This window comes from Geotrypetes seraphini, chromosome 15 (genome assembly GCF_902459505.1).
Source record: "Geotrypetes seraphini chromosome 15, aGeoSer1.1, whole genome shotgun sequence".
Lineage (NCBI taxonomy): Eukaryota > Metazoa > Chordata > Amphibia > Gymnophiona > Dermophiidae > Geotrypetes > Geotrypetes seraphini.
In genome coordinates, this window is record NC_047098.1 from 45,236,259 (window position 1) to 45,259,123 (window position 22,865).

Consider the following 22,865-nt stretch of genomic DNA (forward strand, 5'->3'; position numbering starts at 1 on the left):
AAACGTACAATTTTGTTAACAGCATGACAGTAGTAAGTCAAATGTCAACAAATGCAACGAGTGAGAGGAGTGAGCTTTGATGGCAGCACCAGTAGTTGGATCATAAGGACAGTACCATGTGGACTTCTAAGGTCCATGGCCCAGCAATAACAAAGAAAAAGACATTTTGATCATGAAATTGTAATGCATGTATAGAGCAGACTGGATGGACCATGCAAATCTTTATCTGCTATCATATACTATGTTGCTAGGGGCTATTTCAAAAATATACGTACTTGCAACAACACTGAAATAAAGAGTCCAAGAGCTGGTCTCGATGGGCGCCTACAGTGTGGGACTTGGAGGGATAGGGTGGTTTGCTCAGGGGCACGGGAGGGGGAGGGGGGCGGGGGTTTGAGGGTTTGGTGAGGTCTGATGGAAGCCTCTGCTTGTCAGACTGTTTTCCTGAGCAGGCTTGTTGCCTCCATAGGGTTTGGGATGGATGACTGGGATTGGACTCTGTGGGAGAGGGGGCTGGCGGTTAAGAAAGGAATGGACGGGTTGTTTGTCTATGCTTAGGAACATAAGACCATCAGAATGGCCTTGCTGGGTCAGACTGGTGGTCCATCGGGCCCAGTGGCCCATTCTCATGGTGGCTGGTCTAGGACCTTAGTACTTGGCCAGACCCACAGAGTAGCAACATTCCATGCTACTGATGCGGGAGCAAGTGGAGGTTTCCCCCTTGTTTTAATATTGGATTTTTCCTCCAGGAAGTTGTCCAAACCTTTCTTAGTAGCAGTGCACTTTTGGCTTGTCGCTGCTGTTCTTTTCTGTTCTGTTTCAGGTCTGGAGCTTGTGTAGGATGGTGTCAGTCTAGTGCTGGGTATTGATCCCACAGCTTGACCGAGTTGAATGGTACCGGTGTGTCCGGCTAGCACAAGGAATGGCTGCAGATGGAGGCCTGGGTGGTTGCTGCGGATGGCGCCTCCTCTTACCTATGTCCACAACGGGAAAGAGCAGAGTGGTTGCTGACATGGCGCCAGAAGATGGTACCGGTGCATCCAGCTAGCACAAGGGATGGATACAGACGGGGAACAGGGGGTTGCTGTGGGTGGCGCCCTCTTGCCTATGTCCTAGATGGGAAGGAGCAGGGTGGCTGCTGACATAGTGCCACGGGTTCGGTGGTGCACCCCCCTTTTTGGCAGGGACCTGTAGGCCATGGGGACTGTTCTGTGGCAACTCTGGTGGCTATACTGGGGTCTGGATCCCCCGGGGGGGGGAGGACCATCTTGGCTTCTGTGGACTCCCCGGGGGGGCAGGACCAGGGTAGATTCTGTGGACTCCCCAGGGGGAGGGACCTGTGTGTCCCTGATTACTTTGAGGAAGGCCTAGGTTGTGTGATGCTGAGATAATGAGGGACTGGGTGCCTGCACAGAGCCAGGGTGGTTTGGGGCTGCCTTTGGACCTGCCTGGGATAGCTGGGTTCATGGTGGCTGTTGGGATCCCCTAGGATTCTGCTAGGGCTTCGGATGCCAGGTGTCTTCTCTGATCTTTGCTGGGTTCTTCTTAGGAGTTCTGGTGGTTCTGGAGGCCTGCTGGTGGTAGGGATAGAAGGTGCGGCTGTGGTCCAGGCCACAAATTTGCATCGCCTTTCTTGGGACTGGGGGCAGTTTGGCAACTTTGTCTAAGCCTTTATGGGGGCTGGACTGGGTGGTTCAATGGTGTCATGTTGGATGAGCAGGGATTGTGGTTGGGGGACTGCACTGGGGTGTGTGGCCTATTGGTGAGCAGAGGCAATGAGTGTTATAGGGGCAGAACTGGGTAGTGGCCCTAATGGTTTCGGGGGGGGGGAGGGTGGAGGCATCATTCTCCTTGCCTACCATTGGGAATGGGTGGTCTCTGCAGGAGCAGAGGAGCTCGTCCGGTGCTGTGTGGTGCCCAGGGACCTTGTTAAAGAGGGTGTGGGTGATCACTCCTCTAGTGCTGGCGGGTTTGGGTTCATGATGATCTTGACCTATTCAGCTGGTGGGCATGGGTGCAGTTCGCCGGTGCATTCTGGGGGTGTCTTCATGGTTTGGGTTGCAATGCTCTCCTGCTGGTCATTGGTACTCGAAAGCCGGGTGCGCCTATGTGAGGGCCTATGTGAGGATTGATGTTGCGGTTGGGTTGACAGGGGCAGAGTTGGGTCTTCGGAGGATTGATTCAGTTGATGCCTTGGGAGGATTGCCTGGCAGTCTGGAGGGTAAGGTTGCTCACCCATCAGGTTCTGGTAGGGTATGGTGAATCAGTTTTTAGATGGAGTGGCCTGGTGATCCCGCTGGGACTTTTACATTGTGTCTTTCGAGCCGGATGTGGTTGATGTGGGATCCTGGGTTTGGTTGGCATTCGTGCACCCGTTATCTGGGCTGCGATGTTTGCTTGCCATTGGGTACAGGATTTTGCTTGCATTGTAATCCTCGTGGGACACAGCTAGGGTGGGGTGTGTTGCTAGGTGTTAATCTAGGTTGCCTTTTTGCAAGGGTGGGTGTTCTGATGCCGGTGTATGGATTACAGTGTCTGGCTTGGTGTTTTGGGGGGTACTTCTGCATTCCGAGAGGGCAGATGCCCCCCTCTCCCGCATGGGCCGGCCACTTGTGAAGAATCATAGGATAGGGGTTATTGGTGCTTTCTTTTTGCATGGACATCATTGGGGGTGGTGTGTTCTTGGTATGCGAAGGCGCACTGCTGCTGGTATGGTTGGAGGGATACGTAACTGTTCCTGTGGTTCATATGTTGGAGGCTCCAGGCGAGTTGGGAGTGGTAGTGTCACGAGCATTCATGTATATTTTATGATGCAAGTTTTGGGGGGTTATGAGCAGAGTATAGGCCTATGGCATGGGGTCAGGCACGGGTAATTTGAGTTTCTAGCATTGGGTATATTGGGAAGTTCAGATGGTGGGTGGCAAGGAGTGTTACTTGTGGTCCATTGGTGCTGGTGTGGATTTCTGCCGTGTTCCAGCTCTTTGGTGTGCAGCCAGCAGTGGTCGATGCTCGTGGCAATGGCTGGCCACTTCCTCAGGGGCAGTGGGTGCTTCGGATCCACCAGGTGCCTCCTTGGGGCGGGCGGTGCTTATGCAGAGCCCTAGGATCCAGGGATGATGCACAATGGATTCTGTGGTGGAACGGTCTCATAGTTGGTAAGGGCTGGCATTGGGGGACTTGGGTATGGGGCATCACAAATTCTGGGCTGTGGATCAGTGGTACCTTTGGGTGGGGGGAGCACCTAGCATGTTCCGGTTGGCTGCCGAGGGGGTTGCTGGTTGTGGCCATTAGCCTAGGGAACATGTGGTCGCAGCTTTGTTGTTGGGTGGGGGGCCTGTATGTTACAGGCTTGTGGCGGTATTCCCGAGCTACAAAGTTACTATGTTACTAGGGGCTATTATGAAACATTTTCAAAAATGGGCCTTGAACACTACCGGAGACTGAGCCTGCTGTAGCGTTTTGGGCAGCTTGTTTCAAGCATATGGCACAGCAAGGCAGAAGGGACGGAGTTGGCAGTTGAAGAGAAGGGCACAGATAGGAGGGACTTGCCAGCTGAGTGGAGCTCATGGGGGGTGGGGGGATAATAGGAGGAGATAAGTGAAGAGAAATAGTGAGAGGCAGCTGAGTGAGTGAATTTGTAGGTCAGTAAGAGGAATTTGAATTGTAGTCTGAAACGGATGGGAAACCAATGAAGTGACTTTAGGAGAGTGGCTCTCCCGGAATATGAGTCGTGCAGCCGAATTCTGGACGGATTGGAGGGGAATGAGATGGCTAAGCAGAATGTCTGAGAGTAGCGAGTTGCAGTAGTCTAAGCACAAGATGAGGAGGGTATGGATAAGTGTTATGGAAGTGTGCTCAGGTTTTAGCGATATGTTGTATCTGGGCGGTGAAGGAGAGAGAGGAGTCAAAGATGATCCCTAGATTATGAGCAGACAAAACAGGAAGGATGAGAGTGTTGTCCACAGAGACGGAGAATGAGGGAAGTGGAGAGGTGTGTTTAGGTGGGAAGATGAGCAACTCTGTTTTAGCCATATTCAATTTTAGAGTGGAGAGAGGATATTTAAGTAAGAAGAATTTGGAAGATTTTGTTAACAGATTCAATTTGTCCAGCTATCAGGCCCAGATTCTCTATAAGGCCCTGATATCAGCAGCCAACTAAAAAGCAGCTGCCGATTGCATGTCAGTCATGTGATGATGCTGTATAGAGAATTGCGCCTCCGGGAAAGATAGGTGCTGGAAGTGTTGGCCAGGGTTTTTACCAGGCCTACATTTCCAGGGCCTATCTTTGCCATGAATGACACCTACATAGGCACTTTATGGCACCTAACACCACTTCTGGTGTAAGCCATGCCCATAGCGGTGTTAGGTGCGATTCCAGTGCTTTTTATTAGTTAAGTGCGATATTTAGCACTTACAGTAAGTGGCTATGGCGAACCGCATAAAGATAGGACCACATAAAAGTACTGACTCCACTCCTAAGATAGCTGGTTTTGAGTTGGGCGTTAACCAGACATTTTCAGCAGCACTATCCAATTAAGTACCCCTAAGTATGATCGGAAAATATATAGGAATTCTGGTAGCAAAGTTTCAACTTAGATATCCCTGCAAATGTATGACCCTGTTAGATCAGAATTCCTATGTATTTTTCGGACCCTCCCAGTTACAGTTTTTTCTTGAAGGGAAAGGGATATCAATGCACAGTGCCTCGGTGTGAGGCAATCCTAATTGACTCCAATGTAGAAGGCCCAGTTCATAGTTAATAATTTGAGGAAGTATCACTACAAATTATGTTTTAGTTTATCCTTGTTTTATATTCTCTCTAAGGTGTGAATTGTTTCTCCCTCTTATGTGGATTGTGGACTGTTATAAGAGTTTTGACCATATTACATCTTTAGGGTCTAAGGACTGGTGATTTGTTTTTCTTTTGTTTAAATTTTGGGGCAAAACTCTTTTCTGTTACAAAATGTTTCATTTATGTATAGAAATCATTAAATAAATTTTTAAAAAGTATGATCGGTTCGCCCCAAACAGACAATTTAACCAGTTAGGAGCCATTTCTGGCTGATTAAATTACTTCGTTTTGCTCTTGCATCAGTTTTCCTATAGGTATGTTCCCTATTTCACAAATGGAATACACATGTAATCGGAAAACTTTGCCACGTCTGCTTTTATGCCCGCTCAGTGGCATGCATTAGTTTTAACAAATGTGCTCATTTCAGCTAGGCCTCTACATGATTAAAGGAGTCATTTTCCTTACCCTGTAGTTTATATCTACCGCAAAACTGCAACCATATTAAAATTGTGACGTCACTACTTAATTGGCAGCACTTACCCATGTAGGTTTGAAAAGTGAGGCAAGTACATGTGGAAGCTGCCAGATCTGTGACATTTATCTTTTTCAGTGTATATGTGTGTAAAATGGCTGCTGCAGGTATTTTAGGGAAGACTCTTGAGTCAGTAGATCCTTTTTTAAAATACCACAAGGAATCGAACACATCCTGCTCTGGGCCTCTCAGTTCTGACCTCTGCCATCTATAAGAAATTCAGGTTGCTGAGTGTGCCAGGTACTAGCTGAAATATTAACCCATTGAGCTCTTTCAGCAACTCTCCAGGCAATTCACATGAAAATTTAATCTGATAAGACAAGTAAAATGAAGTACTGTACATATTTATTTAAAAAAACTTTTATTATGCTTAAAACCTAAGTGGATTACATATAAAACACGCATATCAAAGGTTCACAAATTTAACAGACAGTTATGGTACATGGGTTTGTTGTGCCACTGGGGTTTGCCGCATATCTGAGAAGCTGAAAGCTATGCCATTGGTAGTTTCACTACCAGCAGGGCCTCCCAAGGAAGGCAGGTTTCAGCAGAGGTGCCAGACTAATGATGTACCACTCATTTGAGCAGCATCAGATGGGCAGTGCTGGAGGCAGAGGATCGCGTTTGATGTGACAACAGTGATAACATTGAATTTAAACTGTGCAGAAGAAAAGCCCGGCAATCTACTTCTGTATTCTACCAGGAAAACTTGATATTATCAAGTCATTAGGACTTGAACACGAGTCGATGGCACCTAACCTAGCTGCAGTTATGTTACTCAGACAGAACATGCAATTCATCATATCCACTTAAAACAGTTGGTTGCCAAAATTTCAATAAAGCATGTACCTAAAATACTACCAGCATTAATAAGAAGCTTTGATAAATAAATGTTTTTTTAGCAATTTGTTAAAAGCCATCTTATTGTTACACAGCCTCAAAGAACCTGGCAGGGCATGCCAAAGCTGAATAGCTGAGAACCATGTTTTCATATGGCTTACCCCATTTACTGGTTCCATGCTCAATCTCACAGCTGTATGTGATCATAAATTATATTCCTGCAAAATTTGTATCGCATACCATGGTGCATCCCCGTAAACCACTTGACGAATAGTCATCAAAATTGCATATACAATATGCTGTGATATTGGTAGCTAATGTAAATGTTTTAACACAGGGGAGATATTTGAATATTTTCAGATTAGTATTAAAGCAGGCCCACTAATCACTCTCCTGCCCTTCCCCAAGCAATGTGAGCCCGTAGTTTTAACCCAGGGGTTTAAAGTGGGTTAAAACCATGGGCTCACGAAGTAAAGTAAAAATCTCAGCTTTTCCTTTGCGGTGAGCATTTGCAGCCCATCTACAGGCAAAGAAGATGGTTTGCCAGTGGGGGGCATTCCTCTGATCACCCCTATTTGCATCCTGACCCGTTGTGGATCAGTTGCCCTGCCACGGATTGGCCACGATCGGGCAGGTTAGTGAATCTAGCCCTATACTTTGGTAGTCTTAGTGTTCACTCTTATATGCTGCAGTTTACAATCTGAACACTAGAGGGCCTCAAAACTCTAATTCTTCATCTAGGGATTCCACATGGTTTGATCTCAGAAGTTCTACAGTATACTCTATATCAGTGTTCTTCAACCTTTTGACACCTATGGACCGGTGAAAATTATTTTGTGGACCGGCACCAGTCTGTGGACCAGCAGTTGAAGAACACTAGGCTAAGTTGTGGGCCAGACCCCGCCCATCTCCGCCCAATCTCTGCTCTTGACCCATCCCCATAATAGTGCTAATTGTAACACCATTTTTTCCATTCATTTTTCATATATACACACACACACACACACACACACACACACAATATAATCTTATTAATAACACATTATGGTTAACCACAAAATTAAACTATACAAAGCACACTGTATGCTTCTCAACATTCATTCCTACCAGAACACAGATAACCCCTATGCAAATATGGGACCAAAAACTAAAAGTACTAATATATACAAACAAACCCTAAGATGCAAGACTCTGCCTGCAGTACAACCCTAGAGAAAAATAAATAAATGCATTTCTTCCTGAACAGTGCAAAATACAGACAGCAGATGTAAATTCTTAAAATTGACGCAATTCAATCACTAAATTCAAAAGTAAAATCATTCCCCCTACCTGTGTTGTCTGCCTCCCTCCATTCTGTGCTTTACCTTCTGGCCTGCTCCCACCTGGCCATTTTATGCTGCCCCCGGTGTTATCTTCGGGCCGGCTCCCTCTTCCTCACTGATGCAGTGCATAAAGCTGTGGGCAGTGGCTCCTCATGTGCTTCTCGTGCCTCATCAGGAAGCCTTCCTTCTGACATTGGGATATTAGAAAGAAGGCTTCCGGTTCAGGTGCAGGACGTGCATAGGAGCACTGCAGCACTGAGAAAGAGAGAGCCGACCTGAAGATTACGCTGTATCGATCGCACTGCAGACCGGCGATTGAAGAACACTCTTGAGCCTGATGCACGTGCCATCCCTGTGGACCGGCAGGAAATTTCTGCGAACAGCCACCAGTCCGCAGACCGGCGGTTAAAGAACACTGCTCTATATTACAATAAATCAGGGGTAAAGAAGGGATTTTGTTTCTGTGGGGTTTTATATTGCTAATTCAATTAATTTCATTTTTATATGAGTAAAGTGCATAGATTAAGTGTTTTCTGTGGTAAAGATATAAATCCTCTTCCTTTACCCATAGGTGTAGTTTGGGATGAGCATGAGGTGGCAGCATCTCCCAAAAGTTGTATGGGCTAATGCTGGTTAAGTGTCTTTGAATATCCCTGGATAGCCCTGCACAAGTAATTTAAATGGCCAGAAGCCAGTGTTATATAATGACTAAGTATAACTACCCTGTTTCCCCCCCAAAAAAGCCCTAGCATGATTTTTAAAGATGCTCCTAATATAAGCCCTACCCCAAAAATAAGCCCCCCCCCCACGAATGTCCTCAACACTTCTTGACTCCATCCCTGCACAATTTGCTGAAAAAATCAGACTCGTTGATTCAGCAACCCCAGTGAGACCTGACATACCTCCACTCCGAGGCCTCCTAAAGCAGCAGCGGCGGTGAAAGTGCTCTGAACGGGCTGCTTCGTGGCCTTCCCGGTGGGGCAGGCTGCAAAGCAGCATGTTCAGAGTGTTGCCGCTGCTGCTGTTTTTAGAGACCTCGGAGGTACGGTATGTAGGTCTCACAGAGGGAAGGTTGGTGGGGTTCTGCTGCACTAGGGGATGGAAGGGAGGGATAGAAAGATGCTGCACAAGGAGGGGGGTGAGAAAGGAAAGAGGAAAAATTGGGGTGGAGGAGAGGAAGGGAGAGATGATTGTTGTACGTGAAAAAAAATAAGACATCCCCTGAAAATAAGCCCTAATGCGTTTTTTGGACCCCAAATTAATATGACACTATCTTATTTTCGGGGAAACATGGTAATTACTGTACTTAAGTAAAATTTTGTTACTTTTACTAGTAAAGCAGTAAAGGATAACATTTATTACTTTTATTGAAGTAATAATTTCACCAATTTTCACCACTTTTACCTAGTTACATCTGATGCTTGCGGTTAAAAGTTAAAAGTAAAAGCAGAAGCAGAAGCAAGATGTAAGTGATGATTCCTCAGAAAACCAAATCAAACAGCAAAACCTAGACCAGGATTTTACTTTTGCAAATCTCAACATGCAAACAATGGATCATTTCATCTGTTCATCTGTTCAGTGAATATGGCATAGAAGAACAGTAGAGTTGCCTATGTATTTTGAACTGGTTACTGGTCTCCAGCCAAACAGAACAATGATGACATGGATCACTTTGACGTAGAGATGGAGATGGAGCTGAAGCTAGAAGCAATACTTGGTGAACAGATATGTCTTTACCACAGCAAACTGCAGGTCATCCCATAGAAAATTGTACATTGGGTTGCCTTTCTACTGGATTTATAAGCTAGAGAGGATGCCTGCTTATCTGGCCCCAAGACTGAAGGGCTCCCACATTTTTGATGTTCTTGCATCAGTTCTCAAAGATATTCAAAAAGAGTTTGCCATCAAATGAAAAATTATTAGAACAACAGCAGACAATGATTCCAAGTTTGTGAAAGCCTTCTCTGTAATTGGCCAGCATGATGGTAATGAAGATGAAGATGCAAATGATGAATTAGTCCACACTGCTTCCAATAGAGATGATAATGACAATGATGATGAAATACTCTTTGCTATACAGAAGTCATATTTCAGATAGAGTTTCAGTAATATTGCACCCTGACTTGATTTGAAGGAACTTTTATATTTAGGCTGAGCAATCCACTTTCTGCCAATGCAGCTGAACACCTTTATTAGCTCTGCTGGTTTAATAATGACTCTCAAGCACACTTGCATGAGTGACAGTCATTTTCGAAATTTAGTTTTACTAAAAGCAAAGTGAATTGAATTGATAAAAGGGAAGGGATAAAAACTTTAACAGTAGTTGTATTCATTGTAGTTTCAATACTTTTACTTTTTACTCAAAAAGTATTATACAGTAAAACCTTGGTTTGCGAGCATAATTCATTCCAGAAGCATGCTTGTAATCTAAAGCACTCGTATATCAAAGCAAATTTCCCCCATAGGAAATAATGGAAACTCAGATGATTCGTTCCACAACCCAAAAACTTTAATCCAAAATACTATACGTACTCGTATTGCATGACTTTGCTCGTTTAGAACAGTCATTACACTCTTGCAGTGTCAGAGGGAGAAGAACCATCGGCTCAGTTGTGTGTATACTGTATGTTCTTGTATTACAAGGCATTGCTTGTATATCAAGTTAAAATTTAATAAAATGTTTTGCTTGTTTTGCAAAACACTTGCAAACCAAGTTACTTGCAATCCAAGGTTTTACTTAAGTAAATTTTTTAAATGTCTTCTTCACTGTACTTTTTACTTAAGTATTAAAATACATGTATTTTTACTTTTACTTAAGTACTTTTACCAAGTACTTTGAATTACACTGCCAGGAGCTTCTCCTGACTGTAAATTGCTTTGAATATCAACCACTGGAAATTTTACAGTAGTCGTACAGGTAATCCAGAGGCTTAATGTGCCATTTTTTTCTGTGCTGCCCTTCCCTTAGTCATCCTACTTGAGTAAAGATGGAAGCACAGTATCACTGGATTCCAATTTTAGGTTTTTTTTTTTTTTTTAAATAACTACATTTAAAAAAATGTGCCCTGGCCATTGATGAATGGAAGCAGAAAAAGAAGACAAGTGCAAAGCATTTGATTTAAATAGTCATGTTTTCTGGTCAGTATCACCATTGTCACTTTAGACTGACGTTAAAATTGCTCTTAAATTTTACTTGGATTAAGTTTAAATGAACATAAAAGAATAAGAATGTGAATCAAATTGATCAAAGTGGAAGTGTCACTAATTATTTAAACAGTACACTTAGTGCAGAAGTTTAAAGGAAAAGCAACAGATTTCCCCTGCATGTGGATCAAATCAGGAGGATCTTATAACTGACTCTGTAAGACCTGACAGCAGTTTAATGGACTGGATATTAAAGGTCCAAGGCTTTAAAGCCAGTTTCCATCTTTCTCTGAAAAGCCTACCGCTAAGAGCTATTTTACAAGTTGGGCACATTAGCTGCACTGCTGCAAACTCACTGAGCTCGGACGCTTGCCAGCTAACATTTCAAGTGTTTTCAATAATTTCAATAATAAAACAGTGTGAAATATGCAGCTTTAACCTGTGAGAAACCATGAGTAATCCGACCCATAGAAATTTCACCAGAATCTTTTCAGTAGAACAGTGAAGGGATAGGTAAACAAACACAGTGGCATATCTAGTGTATTTGGCAGCCAGAGTAGATCATTTTTTAACACTGCCCTCCTCTATACAACAACATTATTTTCAGTATTATTAAACTTGACTGTGACTTCAGCAATTGTTTAGAACTTACCAACAAAATATTTTTTTTCAGGGAGGAGTATTTGATCACTGACATTGTTTAGAATTGCTGGTGCATGCTGATAATAAAAAGCAGATTGATTTTTAGTCAGTTTTATTATTATTTTAAAATTCTCTACAGACAATGCACCCCCTTACTTCCTGCATGCGATGCAGACTGTCCCCACTACCTCACCCATGGTACACCGCTTTGCAAAACACAAAATACTTTAGTCTACTAAAATTGAAATTCTTTTTTTCTTTTTGCTGCTCCTTTCTTGTGATTTTTGATTAATACACAGTTAGGAAAGTGGTATAACAAGAATAAGGAAAAGAGATTGAGACTTGTATACCACCTTTTTTGTAGTTCTACAACCTCACTCAAAGTGGTACTTCAAGTATTTTCCCCATCTGTCCTGGCTCACAATCTACCTGGGGCAGTGGAGGATTAAGTGATTTGCCCAGGGTCACAGGAGCAGTGTGGGGTTTCACACTTTCAGTGATCTGGTGCTTTCAAAATATCAACTTACCAGTACTGGAAAGGAAAATTTCCTTGTATCTGTAAAGGTCTGGGGACCAGGCTGCTGCATCAGTAAAGCAACTCGTATGCTCTAATAATCAGGATACATAACAGGTTTAACAGGGCAGCTACGATGTGTGCTATTTAAAGCACCTATTTTATGCTTATTCTACAAAGAAAATTAAGCACCTGCTTCTCTTTATAAAATACTAGCAGAAGTGGCCAAGAACATACCTTATTTTGAGGCATGATCACTTACACCTCTGTGCAGCCTTGGAGGAGGGAGGTCTTCTTAAAGGAGAGCATCTCTCTGCTGAAGTAGGAAGCAATCCTGTAGCTAGGACCTGCCCACCAGGGGATGCAATATCCTCTTGCACTGAGGATGTGTCTCCAGGAGCTTTTGCCCAAGAGGGAAGGTTAGGATGGCCATTATCGTGGGAGATTTGATCTTTGGGCATATAGATAGCTGGGTGGCTGGTGGGCATGAGGATCACTTGATCACTTGCCTGCCTGGTACGGAGGTGGCGGACCTCATGCACCACCTATATAAAATTTTAGACAGTGCTGGGGAGGAACTTATTGTCTTGGTACATGTGGGTACCAATGACATAGGGAAAAATGATAGAGATGATCTAGAAGCCAAACTTAAGCTCTTAGGTAAGTAAAAATCCAGAATCTCCAAGCTAGCATTTTCAGAAATGTTCTTTGTTCTATGCACAGGACCCAAGAGAGAGGCAAAACTCCAGAGACTCAATGCGTGGATGAGACGATGGTGCTGGGAGGAGGGTTTTAGATTTGTTAGGAACTGGGCAAAATTCTGCAAAGATGGGCTTCACTTTAACCAGGGTGGAACCAGGCTGTTGGCATCAACATTTAAAAAGGAGATAGTCCATTTGTAAACTAGAGACTGGGGGAATGCCGACAGTTTCTCAAAAGAGTGTGGTTTGGAACAAAGTATCTTTAAAAGATATCAGTATAAAAAGAAAATGGAGCATCCCGATAGCAAGGTTGCAATTCAGGCCACAGTAGATCATGTTTCCTTAAAAGCAAAGCAGGCTGATTTTAAAGATTGTAAATTATCCATGCCAATTGCTGCGCATTTTGTAAATAGATATGACAAACATTGTTTGAAATTTCTGTATGCAAATGCCAGAAGCCTAAGAAACAAGGTGGGAGAGTTAGAATATATTGCACTAAAGGGAAAAATAGATATAATAGACCTGGTGGAAGGAAGATAACCAATGAGACACGGTTATGCCAAGGTACAAACTATATCACAGCAATAGGGTGGATCAAATTGGTGGAGACATAGCATAAAGAGGGCCTTGAATCAAATGGACCGAAAATTCTATAGGAGCCAAAACTCACCTTGAAATCCCTATGGGTAGAAATCTCATGTGTAAAGGGAAAAAGGATAATGATATGAGTGTACTACTGTTCACCTGACCAGGATGAACGGACAGATGCTGAAATGTTATTAGAAATTAGGGAGGCTAACAAACTGGGTAACACAATAATAATAGATGATTTCAACTATCCTGATATTGACTGGGTAAATGTAAGATCAGGGCATGCTAGGGAGCTAAAATTCCTTGATAAAATCAAGGACTGCTTTATAGAGCAGCTGCTTTAGCAACCAATAAGAGGCGAAGCAATTCTAGATGGAGAGCATGAATTGGTGCGGGAAGTAATGGTGCTGGGGATTGCTTGATAACAGTGATCATAACATGATCAAATTTGATAATATCCCTTGAATAAGTCCATACAAGAAATCCAATACAAAAGCATTTAACTTTAAAAAAGGAGATTATGATAATATGAGGAGAATGGTTAAAAAAAAAAAAAAAACTTAGAGGAGCAGATGCAAAGATCTAAAATTTACATCAGGCATGGATATTGTTAAAAAATGCCATCCTGGAAGCCCAGACTAGATATATTCCATGTATTATAAAAGAAGGCAGGAAGATCAAATGGCAGTTAGTGTGGCTAATGAGACAGGTAAGGGAAGCTATTAGAGCTATAAGAGAATCCTTCAGAAAGTGGAAAAAGAATGTGACTGAAAATAATTGTAAACAGCACAAGGAATGGCAAGCCATATTTAAGGTACTAATAAGGAAGGCAAAGAGAGACCTTGAAAAGAAGATTACATTGAAAGAAAAGACACACAGCAAAATCTTTTTTTTAGGTATATTAAAAGCAAGAAGCCAGGAAAAGAATCAGTTGGACTGCTAGATAACTGAGGGGTAAAAGAGGCTGTCAGGGAAGACAAATCCATAGTGAAGAAATAAAATGAATTCTATGCTTTGGGCTTCACTGAGGAAAATGTGGGGGAGATACTAGTGGCAGAAATGGTATTCAGTGCTGTTGAACCAGAGAAACTCAAACAAATCTATGTAACACTGGAAGATGTAATCGTAGAAGATCACCTGGACCAGATGGTATACATCCCAGAGTGCTGATAGAATTGAAAAATGAACTTACAGAGCTATTGTTAGTAATCTGTAATTTATCTTTAAAATCCAACATGGTACCAGAAGATTGGAGGGTGGCCAATGTAACGTCAATTTTTTAAAGGTTCCAGAGGTGATTTGGGAAATTATAGATCAGTGAGTCTGACATCAATGCCAGGCAAATTGGTAGAGACAATTCTAAAGAACAAAATGACAGAACATATAAATGTTAATCAAAACTATATAAACAAAAACCCACATGTATAAGAAAAACTGTATGGCAATATACGGTACTCACAATTAGACATACAAAATCAGCCAAATGGAAATTAATCTTCTCTCAAAAAGTGATTGTATACCTCAGAGTGTGGAGTGTTATACCCAATTCATGGGTTGCTTTATGCTCCAATTGGCACACTCCTATTTTCCTCATGGGTTTCCAACCACCTAACTACTTATTAAATTTAAAATTAATCTTTTATTGTTGATATTTAAAAACTGAATTAATTTAACTAACTTAATCACTCAATAAAGATCCAAATATTTCAACTGCCAAACAAGCCTTCTTAAAGGGAATCGACAACTGGTGCAAATAGCGATTCAAAATACTCATTAAAAGTTCAAAAAATTCATGAAGTCAATATAGTTCATAAATGCAAAAATTCAAACAAATTCATGAAGTCAGTAAAGTTCATAGAGTTCATTAAGTGCAAAAAAACTTAAAATATAATAATAATAACAACTTTATTCTTCTATACCGCCACAATCTTGCGACTTCTAGGCGGTTTACAATCAAGAGTGCTGGACATTCAGCGAAATACAATAAGTAGATATTCAGAGGAAATACAGAGATCAGAGACCTCAGGAGGCAATAGTATAGAAATACAATTTGCTGAGCGAAAATGTAATATGTACATTTTAGTAGGTAAAGTTCATACAGTGCAAAAATTTCAAATAGTATGCAATTCTGGATGTCGTATCTCAAAAAAGATATAGCGGAATTAGAAAAGATATAGAGAAGGGCGATGAAAATGACAAAAGGGATGGGAAGACTTCCTTTTGAGGAAAGGCTTTAGCAGCTAGGGCTCTTCAGCTTGGAGAAGAGATAGCTTAGGGGAGATAAGATAAAGGTCTGTAAAATATTGAGTGAACTGGAAAGGGTAGATGTGAATTGCTTGTTTACTGTTTCCAAAAATACTAGAACTATGAGACATACAATGAAGCTACTAAGTAGTAGATTTAAAGCAAACTGGAGAAAATATTTCTTTATTCAACATATAATTAAACTCTGGAATTTGTTGCCAGCGAATATGGTGAAATCAGTTAGCATAGCAGGGTTTTTTTAAAAAAAAGTTGGATAATTTCCTAAAAGAGAAATCCATAGGTCATTATTGAGATGGCTTGAAGAAACCATTGCTTATTCCTAGGATAAACAGCAAAAAAATTTGTTTTACTATACTTCTTGGTGAAACAAGGCTCTTGTTGAGAGATGGTGATTTGACCGCTCTACTACTGTAAGTTGGATTACAATTGTATGTCAAGAGAGCAGAGTGGTGTGGCCAGTGTTTGGACCCAAGAAAGAAGGACGTCAGCATTATGAGCTAAGTAAAAGAAGAGCAGGTTGGAACTATGTCCAGTTTGCTGTGGTTGTCACTGGAAGTTTATGAACATATTTTGAGCTCTGCCGCCGGGGCTGTCAGAAGTGCAGATTTCTCTCAATAGGTTCAGTTTGAGTTTTCTGCTGCCTTTGAGTTTTCTGCTGTGCTTCCCCCCGATAGCAAGAGGAACCTATGATTTGTGAACATTAAGCTGAATATAGCTTTGTGAATGCAGCAGTGACTTTGAATCCTGCGCAAGGGTCCGAGGCTCATTTGAGTAACAATTTGCTTGTTCATTTTTCTTAGTGCAACACATCGAAACTTTAACCTGCCAAGTGATTGTGTACTTTTTGGGATCTTGCCAGGTACCTGGGTTGGCCACTGTTGTAAACAGGATACTAGGCTTGCTTGACCTTTGGTCTGTCCCAATATGGCAATTCTTATACTAATTCTTTATACTAATCCTCGAGCAGGAACACGTGCAATTTATCACATTGTTCCAGTTTTCTGGGTCTTGCCATTGTAGCTGAAATGTTGATTCCATTTTCTCAGATGTGGCAAGATTTGGACCACTACAACAATCATGATCCCAGCAGTGGAAACATAGGGGAACACGCAAATATTGTATTTCATAATCAACCTGCTCTTCCCAAACACCACCCATTTCATGCTCACAGTAAGTATTTACTTCGCTGGCCTGCACTAAAAACCTCTAGCGCAGCTTGATAAAAAAAAAAAGGTCCTCAATTTGCACCTGTTTTTGCCCCTAAAACTAAGCATCTCCTTATAAAAGTTATCCTTAAAAAGAGAAATTCAAAACCGTGCAGGAAAGTAAGACATTTGAATTTAAAATGGTCAGATTCTTCCCAAGGAACATAACAGAATTTAGCAGAGACATGAATTTTCTAAACTCATGGCCAGATGGCATTTTGCTGCCTTATCAATCCTCCTCCTTCCCCTTCACACCGCTGTTGTAATATAATCTGTAATTCACTTATATTTATATTTTCCGGCTGTGTCATCTTTTTTTCTGACCTGCTCATCCTGTCTGGGCCCGAGAAAAGGAATGTTAGATCACAAATGCTACCAAAGAAGTATATGAGTTAGTCCAGTAAAAAAGTATCACCTTTTCCTGTTTTATTGGCTCTGCCCATGTATCTGGGAAAGCGTCCTCCCACACATTTTATCATTTTGCTTCCAAATCTGTTCTAAAGCTGTTGTTTCTGCAGGGGAGAAATTACTTCGTGTTCCTTGCCTTGGTAGACTTTGGCTTCTACTATTAAGCAGTTCTTAGTTTCTTGTAGACATCTGGACTAAGAGCATAGAACTTCATGGTCCTGCGGTATATAAACTGTTGTTATTATTATTCTTAAGTTTCAAGTTCAAGTTTAATATAAATTTGATTGATCGCTTATTCAAAATTCTAAGCCATGTACAAATCAGTAAAATTACAAAATTTAGGGGACAACAAAACAGACAACACAAATTAAATCTTGTAAGACATATTAAAAACTAATATTACAAACATATTAAAACAAAAGGAAAGAAAGGGAAGAGAAATACAAGTTGTTTGATAGTAAATAAGACATATATGGGAAACTACACTGGGAAGGGAGAGATCATGTACTTCAGAGAAGTAAAGACATGCAATTGAAATAAAGCTACTAGTCAGGCTTTCTAATTATCAAATGCATCCTTAAAAAGAAAGCTTTTTAATTTGCTCTTAAATCTGTCCAAGTTACGTTCTTCCCTTAAATAGATAGGGAGTGAGTTCCATGTTTGGGGGGCTGTAGCAGAAAAAATGAATTGCCGACGTGTATTAATGATTTTAAGTGAGGGAATTATTATTATATAATTGATATGATGCTGGCCACAATCTGCTGTAGTGACTTTTTATCACTGCTGACCTGAGACAACTTAGTTTAAACCATTTCCTTGCACCCAAAAGGTTTTGTGTTGCTGGGTGTAGTCCATTTAGTGAAGCCACTCTGGTAGCAGGCTAAATTCACTGGGCCATGTCAACAGAGCATTTAAAGCCGCAATAATTTGTAAAGCTGTGTGTGGAGCAGAGCATTCAAAACTGTAGTGAATTTACAAAGCTGTGCAGGCTCAATCTTTTTTCCTTCCTATTTACTGCATTATGGAATGACCATCCCGTTCAGATACGATCAGGTATTTCCTTTTAGGCTTTCTGTAAAATTTTAAAAACTGCGATTCAACATTTTTTAGAATGTAATTCCTAATGATCTATCTTAAAATCAACATACCTTTGTAAACATATTTTTTTATTCTAAACTGAGTTGAGCCCTATATCTTTAGGGATGATCTGGTATATAAATCTAAGATTTAGATTAGATTAGATTAGCTGAAGCCTCTGGTGAAACGAGCTCCCATCGGGTATTGATTTTTCCTGTGTTGCTTCATGCAAATTTCTGAGCTGTCTTTATTTTGCCAATGTGCTTACAAAGGAGCTCATTAATGGGATATTTAGTAACGCGGATGCATGAAAAGGCTTTGTGGGCCTGTCCCTTCCTAAAATACGACTAGGTGAGATAAAATATTCTTAAATATGGCTGCCAAAGCCCAATTTCATGCAGTGGTACCATTTCTTTAGAGGGGCAGCTAGTCCGTTCCATTATGGACTAGTGACCCATAACCCGCTCTATCCCAATTCAGAGACTCTTTCTATAACCCTATCTCACTCTTGTTCAGGGCCTAATGATAAAACATTGCATGTCTCCCTGTCATCTCATGCCAAGCTCTGCCCCTTACAAAAAGGAATAAAAGTTATGAGGCCATTCCATTATAAGAAAGGGACAGGAGTGATCTCTGTTAGGTCTTGCCATAATGGCGCCATTTTAGAAATAGCAATATCTAGGATATTTTTATGGAAGAGCCAGGGCAGAAATGAGTGACAATCACTCCTCTCCCCTTCTGGAATGAATGATCTGGAGGTAGATTTGGAACTGAAGGGAGCCATCTTAGCTTAATACCTTTTATGGGACCCAAAGCTTGGTCTGAAAAGGTGTGGCTTTCTGAGGTGCCCACTGTCCACATGACTATATATTTTTAACAGAGAACAAGCAACGAAGGTGACTGATCGGTGTTCAATTCCCTTTATTGTTTAATATGACTCAACACGATCATGTTTCGGCCCAGAAGGGCCTGCCTCAGGAGTCTGATTCCATAGTCAAAAGTGTATGTCGCTGTCTCTGTAGATCAGTCATCTTCATTGTTTGTTCTCTGCTTTCACTGTTGTGGAGGTAGTGCTTCCTGTTTCTTGTGTATATATTTTTAACACCGGACTGGTGTCAGGAAACAAATGATCTGATTCAAGGCCAGTGGCCTCTTTACAAATAAAGAGGTTGCATGAGGGAGGTGTTTTATGTTTAATTTCTTGGGAAAGCTATGGATATAGATGAACCTGGCTTGATCTGAGCCTAATCTGCATCCATAGTTAAATTTTGTGGAAAAATGACCAGCAATCATCAAAGATTTTTGTAAGATTACTTAGAAAGACTTTTTAACCTATAAAAATACATGGAGGGACTTCATACCTCTTCAGGTATGCTAATAAATCTGAAAGAAAAGTCTGTGAAGTGACAGGTATGCAAATCTCTCTCATGCATATTCATTAGGGATATCCTGGAATCCCGACTGGCTGGTGGTCCCCCAGGACAGGGTTGGAAACCACTGCCTTAGAGTTCACTGCTGTGATCTTTACATAACCTACTAGACCCACCTGTCTATTACCCCAATATCCCTCATGGTTACAGGTGGCACTTATATGGCAGTAGAGTAGGGTATTATTTTTTTATGGGCTCACGCTTTCCATCATAAATATAGTTGTAAAAGTAGCTTATGGACCTGAGTTCTCCTCTCTATGGTTCTCTAGCCTATCTACCAGGTTTCTTAAAACACCTTTCTGATGCTCTATTCTAGGGCTTTCAGATTTTTTTTTTTGGGGGGGGGAGGGTGTTAGTAAGCAGTGGGGGAGTGTGAGACGGTCATACTTTAATGAATCCAGTAGTCATCTGGTCAGTTTGGGTCCCTTTGTGGCACTTAGACACTTCTAAAATAGGTCTAGCTCCGAACATCTAAATTCCACCCAAGATGTCTTAGAAAAGGTTTGTTTATTGCCACAAGATGTCCAATTTAAGCTCATCCAAAACCCGCCCATAATATGCCTCCTAGCATGGCCCCTGGAATTCTAGATACACAGCGAGGAGAAACATCTTGCTAAATGTCCAGGAAAAGGGTTTTGATTAGCTGCACTTGGATGTCCCGGTGATTAGGACATCCAAGCGCCAACTTAGGCAGTTTTTTTATGTTTTAGTTTTTTGATTATGAGCTCCATAATAACATAGGTTACATGTCATAATTCAAGCAGTTTACATGCAACTCCTCCTTTCCTCCAGCACCTCCTCCCACTTGCTTAACCACATCTTTTTTCTTGTTTGCAGATTGCGGATCCCCGTGATTGTGTATCTTTTTCCACCCCCCCCCCATCTTCTTTCAAGCACTGTCTCCCTAAATCCCTTCATCCTCATAAGAGTACAATATGTATGTTTTTCTGCCAAAGTGCATTCCTCTCTGAAGTATGTCATGTTCCTTGTGATGTCAGCCAGCCCTGAATCCAGCTTTTCGCCAGTCCTCAGATTGATATGTTTTAAATTAATGAAGTCTATGTGCTCAGTCTTGAACCTATTTGAAAAGCTACTTGTAAACTGAATGACTTGTAAGGATAAATAGCTACTCTTCAACCTTTTTGGGTCTTGCAAAATGATTTGTGGGTGTTTTTCTTTGACTGGACATTGCAATGACTTAAATGAATACTTGTGAATTATAAGTATGATATACATGCAGATAACGTCTGGTGTGTTAGATATTCTGACTATAATCCAAGGTGTTTCAATAGCAAATACCCCAACATTCTCCAGTGAGTACTTATATTTCTTGTACTATGTATACCATGATCTATGAACATGTTAAATATTAAACCTTAGCTTTACCTAACCTTTCAGCCCTGTGGTTAATGCTTTCTGCTTCCAAGCTGTGCTCTAGGTTGAGTCAAAAAGATGAGGTCCCTATTAGATCAGACACGATTGGAAAAGTTCATTTGTAGGTGGACGTCACCCCTGGAGAAAAGGCTGAGCCATGTCCTGCTCTCATGACAACACCTCATCAGAAATGCAGTGGAAGTGTTTCTGGAATGAAATGATATAGGCAAACATGACAATGCTTGCAGGAGCAGGAAGGTGAAAAAAAGAAAACACTGCAAGTCATGCTTTGCAGCTCCCTGATGAGAGCCAGGTGGGAAGAGGATTAAGAAGAGTCATTTGTTGGAAGGGGCTTTTTATTGTAGCCTATTAAAAGAAAGCCCAGACATTTTGCCATCTGTAATGCTGCTTGGCTTTAGCTAGGTACTTTATAGTAAGCAAAAGCACAAAGTAAGTTGGTCTGCATGATCACAGTGGAAGGGTTTATGCCAGGGATAAAGATAAGGAGTGTGGGTGTGAGCTGGAATTTCCTTACGAAATACACATTTCTAGAAATAAGATCCAAATTCCTTTTAATGTCCCTTTTTTTTTTCTCTCTTGGCTAAGTAAGTTTATTATTATTATTTGTTCATGTGGCTGTTTCCATCATCTGTATTTACTATGTATGACTACTAATCCCATCAGACCTAAAATCTGAGCATATATAGCAGGAAAAGATCCAGTCTCCTTCACTTGTATCGTTTCCCTCCTAATTCTCTAACTTTGCACATACATTCACATTCACTGTGTGAAAAATAGAACACGTACTATCAGTTACACGTGCAACTTAATTGCATAGGACTAGATTGATTGATTTATTTTAAAACTTTATATGCCGCCCTGGAGTCACAGCGGTTTCCATATGAACATACATAAATCAAAAACAATGAACAAAGAACAATACAAATCACTCATCAAAATAATATCAAAACATATAAAAATAGGACCTACAGGGGGGGTCACATGATGCACTCAGCCTGAACGGACGTCTCCATCTATCTCTCCCGACCCCGGAGCTGATTTCTCGGCATTTTTACGGCCCCTTTCAGCCCTACTAAAAATAGGACCTACAAATTCTTTAATAACTTATTTGATAAGGAAGGACAAATCAAAAGTAAACATCTACAGACAGCTTGGTTTTCAACATCTTCTTAAAGCTGCAGTGATCTGCACATAATCTTAGTTGCCCAGTAAGCTTGTTCCAGTATGACATTCCAATAAATGATGTCCAAATCTGGGCGATGAAAGAGATGTGCACTGAATGCTTTTTTTTAAATTTTTTTTATAAACAGTGCTCCGAATTAGGTGCCATGGATCTGTGCCCAACTTTGGGCTTGAGGATTTACACCAACTGAAACCTCGTGTACGACCTTGCACGCAAATTAGGCATGGGTCGCCCACATTGTATAACAGCGTGTGCATCTTTAGTGAACGCCCCTGACCTGCCCATGCCCTTCCCATGGCCACACCCTCTTCTCAGTGGCACACTAAAAGATTTACAAGCCAATTAGCATCAATAATTAATTGCTAGTACCCAATTATTTTTGCTAAGTGGTGAGTTACTCTATTAAATTGCACACACAGATCGGGCATGTGTCTTGATTTATAGAGTATGATTGAGATAAAATGCAATGTATTTTCTCTTTTTTTCTCTTTTTCATTTAAAGATTTCTAAATAAAATAGAATCGACACTGGCCATCGAGCGAGCTTTATCATATTCCTTGAAAAAGCCTTCTGGTGCGAAACGGATGTGGCCTCCATCGGGCTTAAAAAAGATAAGTGCTTGTTAAAATTGATTTACAAAGCCAGATTGCTGAATATCACCATCATAGTTATCTGGTTGCCAGCTCTCTTTTAGTTATTTGAAATATAAGAGAAAAATTAAACCACATAATTATTTGAAACATAAGAGAAATATTAATGAAACATGAGAAAAACATTAAAGATAATTTAACCAGATAAAAAATAGGATTTACATCGGAGGTATG

General features: G+C 41.2%; 1 protein-coding gene across 2 annotated transcripts in view; it reads left to right on the forward strand.

The window, feature by feature from the left end:
* The window catches only part of BRIP1 (BRCA1 interacting protein C-terminal helicase 1), a 354,698-nt gene extending 338,221 nt beyond the window's left edge, over positions 1 to 16,477 (forward strand). The window contains exon 21 of one of the 2 annotated variants that reach the window (XM_033922784.1): positions 16,390 to 16,477. In XM_033922784.1, the coding sequence (XP_033778675.1) occupies positions 16,390 to 16,444 (55 nt within the window). In that variant the 3' untranslated portion in view covers positions 16,445 to 16,477. Of the gene's footprint in view, positions 1 to 8,894; positions 8,920 to 16,389 lie in introns of those variants that run through there. The other variant, XM_033922789.1, reaches the window with a different exon arrangement.
* Positions 16,478 to 22,865: the final 6,388 nt, after the last annotated feature.